The sequence below is a fragment of the Colobus angolensis genome, unplaced genomic scaffold, assembly GCF_000951035.1.
Source record: "Colobus angolensis palliatus isolate OR3802 unplaced genomic scaffold, Cang.pa_1.0 Scaffold138, whole genome shotgun sequence".
NCBI classification, from domain to species: Eukaryota; Metazoa; Chordata; class Mammalia; order Primates; family Cercopithecidae; genus Colobus; species Colobus angolensis.
In genome coordinates, this window is record NW_012114466.1 from 4,379,912 (window position 1) to 4,384,304 (window position 4,393).

At 53.3% G+C, this 4,393-nt stretch overlaps 1 protein-coding gene across 1 annotated transcript in view; it reads left to right on the forward strand.

Annotated features, from left to right (window-relative positions):
• Nucleotides 1-4,003: 4,003 nt before the first annotated feature.
• LOC105506599 (latent-transforming growth factor beta-binding protein 2-like) overlaps nt 4,004-4,393 on the forward strand; it is a 28,196-nt gene continuing 27,806 nt past the window's right edge. Inside the window, exon 1 of the mRNA XM_011934803.1 lies at nt 4,004-4,191. Within this exon, the coding sequence (XP_011790193.1) occupies nt 4,004-4,191 (188 nt within the window). The remainder of the gene's footprint in view (nt 4,192-4,393) is intronic.

Below are 4,393 nucleotides of genomic sequence, written 5' to 3' on the forward strand. Positions count from 1 at the left end.
AATTCAAACCATATCAGCCACTATGTGAAAACCACTTTTCTCAATATCTAAACTAAAAAAGTAAAACTTGAAGCATTACAGCCTGGAGTCCCCACGCCCCTCAACCCTTTGAGTCTCTGAGTGTGTTTCATTAAGGAGGAATGGTTAAGACTGTGCCACGAGGGGTCACACAGGCCTGGGTTCAAATCCCACCTCTGCCACTTGCTAGCTCTGGGATCCTGGGCAGGCACCCTGAGTCCCCGTCTCTGCAGGTGTGAAGTGGAGATGGCTCACAGGCTTAAAAGATGTAATGCCCGGGACATCTCAGCAGAGTGCTTGGTACATATGATGCTCAACACATGTCAACTATTGTACCCCTCCAGAAAGAGGCAGCAGTGACAGGTCAGAATATGCTGGGTGACGCAACTCAGGCGGGACGTCTCAGAATCTGGAACTTGGGTTCTTGGGAACTAAGACCCTCACTTGACAGGTCAAGCCAAGAAATGGGCCTGTATGGCCAAAGGTCATTTAGGGGTTGCAAAAGTCTACCCTTGAAGGTCTAAAAACGTGTGCAACCATAGGAGGCTATTATGCCATTTCACTTTTAATAATAATAATTTTAAAAAAAGGATGGCTGGGCGCAGTGGCTCACGCCTGTAATCCCAGCACTTTGGGAGGCTGGAATGGGTGGATTGCCTGAGCTCAGGAGTTCGAGACCAGCCTGGGCAACTTGGTGAAACCCCGTCTTTACTTAAAAAAAAAAAAAAAAAAAAAAAAAAAGGCCGGGCGTGGTGCGTGGTGTAATCTCAGCTACTCAGGAGGCTGAGGCACAAAAATTACTTGAACCTGGAAGGCAGAGGTTGCAATGAGCTGAGATTGTGCCATTGCACTCCAGCCTGGGCAACACAGCGAGATTCGGTCTCAAAAAAAAAAAAAAAGAAAGGATGGCAAAAGCATCTAAAGGAATCAAGGTGGAGGCTTGACATCTATGTAATGACATTTTATGCTTGCAGATAACTTTATTTTCTGAAAGAACTTCCACAGCTGTTATTAAGCAAGAGAATTCTTCACGAGGAACTTTTTAAAATGTAAAGTGTTCCTAACTGGTTGTATATTACTACCATCTGCTACTATTAGTAACAGTATCAGTACTAGCAGTAGTGATAGTAGTAGTGAGAATAATCATCGCATATCATAAGGGCTTTATGTACAAAATCTCACTGAATCCTCCCCACGGGTGAGTGAAAAAACACTAGCTACCATCACTCTCATTTTACTGATGAGAAAACTGAGGTTTGGAGAGCTTCCACACCATTTCTGCTGTGTTGCATCTTCCCGACTACTCTAAGAGGTAGGTCACCTACACAGAGGAGGAACGAGAACCCACAGAGATGTCAATCGATTTAGCCAAGGTTACAGTATGCGGTCTGGGAGCAGACCTGCCTGGTCCAGGGCCTCTGGCTTTCCCAGTGCTGAGGACTGGGGTCAGCCACTGGGGTTGGGTCTGAGAGGGTGTACCTGGAAGGAAGGAAGAGGGGAGCTCACCTCCTCTCCCTCCTCTTCCACTGAGACCTGTGTGAGGCGTCACCAGGGGGAGCCAAAGGGCCCCAGGTCAGCCACTCTGGGCCCCTGAGGACTGCCATCCTGCTGGCTGGACCAGCTTCCCCCTGGGCACAGAGGTGGAGGTGGGCAGGACGGAGTAGGCATTCGGATTCACTCTCAAGGCCCTGTCAAATAGCCACAGATTTGGCTTAAATTCTCCATTGGCTTATTGCTCCTTTTTCCCAGAGCAATAAGAATGATCAGGTAAATGATGTCTGCCTTGTTTCTTTCTTCGTTCATTCATTCATTTAGCAATAATTTCTCATGCCCCACCTAGGAGCTGTGGTCTCAGATAAAGATCAGCTGCAAGCCCTGCCCTTGAGAACCCCCAGTCTAGGAGGAGACAGAGGTAAAACCCAGAGCGAGCTGGGCTCTGATGAGGTAACTCCAGGGGACTGTGGGAGCCCAGAGGAGGCCCCACATCCAGTTGGAGGCAGTGGTCAGGGTGTGGGCAGAAGAGGAGGGGTGGGCCCTGTGAAGAAGGGAAACCAGGGGCGCTCCTGGCAGGGGAAAGGGTGCAGGCTCTGGGGTGTGAAAAACTAGGACAGCTGTGGGGCTCCCTTTGCAGCAGTTTGGTGAGGCTGGGGACTGTTAGAAAGATGAGAGAACATAAAGCTGAGTCATCCCTTACATCCCAGAGGGGTAAGCGGTGCCTTGTTTGCCACACAGAGAGCTCATAGGTCATTTGGAGGTGACAGGAGCCATAGCGTGCTCCCCGCCAAAGTCACTGCGCAATTCAGCCTTCGGCCTCCACTATTCCAGCTTGCTGTCCAGAGGTTCCAACTCATCCTGTGCTGGAGGCCTGGCTGTGGGTTCCCACCTGCTAGCCCACCCCAGTCCAAAATAGATTCTTCCGTTTCTGCACACAGCCCTCCAGCACATCACTGTCACGTGCGTGCAGTGCTCTGCAGCTTTCAAGATGCTTCCAGAACATTCTCTGGCTCACTTATTCAGTCCTCGCCTTCTCTCATGGACCTTGGCAGATTCTCTGTTTGTTCTTCTCATCCATTAGGCAAATCTCCTCTTTGTGTTCTGTGTCCAGCCCAGGTTACCTGCCCTAAGAGGCCTCCCTGATGGTGCCCTGCAGCAGAAGTGACCTCCTCTTTCTCTGCCCCACAGGCCACCTCCTTTCCTTCACCTGTGAGGGGCTTACAGGTGTGTCTTCTCTCCATTTCCTTCCTCCTCTGCTCACTGACTCCTCCACATAGATGACAGCCACCTGGAAGGAACCATTTTCTCTCTGTCTGCACACCTTAGAGGGTGTTAATTCACCAGCAAACTTGACCTGAGCAATCGCTTGGAGGCAGGCTGGGGACTACAACTTGGTACAAGGGAGAGCTACCTCTGGGCTGAGGGGTCACAGCATAACCTGCTTCCATTCCTGCCTTGATTTGTGGGGACAGAGCCTGGAAGAAGGTTCTCCTGCTGCCATTAAGCTTGAGGGGCACCTGGCCAGGGCTGGGGGGGCCATAATGACCAGGCGCATTAAAAGCCATTGTTTCAAGTAGGTCAGAGCCCCCTGGAAGAAGCTTCCCCACCACCTCACACTGTTTGCCCTGTTGCCCAATGCACAAGATAATCTGTGGTTCTGAGGGAACTCCCCACCCCCTGCAGAAACTCAAAGCTACACAAAATAAAACCTGTCAACGGCATCTCCCAAATTACATCAGCAGCCAGGAGCTGCCATGCAGACCAAAATGTCTGGAGCAATGGGGTGGGGGCTCAGTGGAGACAACGTGCAGTGCTTCATTCCCGCAGTGCTTCCTTCTTCTTTGGGCCTCCTGGACCCCCCACACCCCCAATCCCCATGTAGGGGACCCCTTGCCTCGGCCACCAGGCCCATGCCACAAGCTGATGTGAAGTCAGATGGGGAGTGAGAGCTGGCTGGATGCAGATTTAACCTTCCAGGGCTGAAGAGCTCATCTACAGCAGGTCAGATGAGGGCGTGAAGAAGCATGTGTGCATGTGTGTGTGCTGGAGGGTGTGAGGGTGTGAGGGTGTGAGGCTGTATCTGAGTGACTGCACGTGAGAGCATGTGTCTGCATGTGTGACGGTGTGTGTGTGTGTGTGTGTGTGTGTGTGTGTGTGTGTGTGTGTAGGGGGCAGGAAGGGGAGCTGGTGTGGAGGGGCTCAAACTGGTGCAGGCAGAGTGGACAAAAAAAGAGAAAAGAGTTGTCTTTGAGTCGGGCCTGGAGAGCAGAAGAAAAAAGGAGCTCTTATTGGTGGTTGTCAAGGAGATGGGCCTTGGGGTTTGCTGAACTTTCTTCCCTTAAAGCGTCCTGCCTGGAGCTGAGAGGGGCCATTTATTTCCAGCCGCCCCTCCCTCCCAGGCCGGGTGGGACCAGACCTGAGGCCGACCCTCGCCAGGCGTCAGGTGTAGACCCCAGGCCAGGCCAGAGCAGTTTCTGGGTCTTGGACCGGGATGCCCGCCCCGCCCCTCCTCCTGGCCCCGCCGGGTCTGTCACTGGGAGAGGCCCCGGCCTCGCATTCCGGTCAGCGAACTTCCCGGGCCGAGGTCAGCCCCGCGCGGGGCCTCGCGCGGCACCGACTGCCAAGGGGCATTGTCCGCCCCGGGCGCCCCGTTCCAGACGCGGGTCCTGCGGCCGCCCCGTGACAAGCACACTGACGAGCCACTGTCCTTTGACGAGTGCTAAAAAGTTCGTTTGTTTTGAACGTCAATTTTCAAGCGATCTTTACGAGGTTTCCCCGCCCGGTTCGCTCGCTGCTGCCTCGCTGGCGCTCAGCCCCCAGTAGGTGCTCAGGAAACGTCCAGCGAACGGCGGCGCAGGCGAGTCTGCTCTGCGTGCTGGCG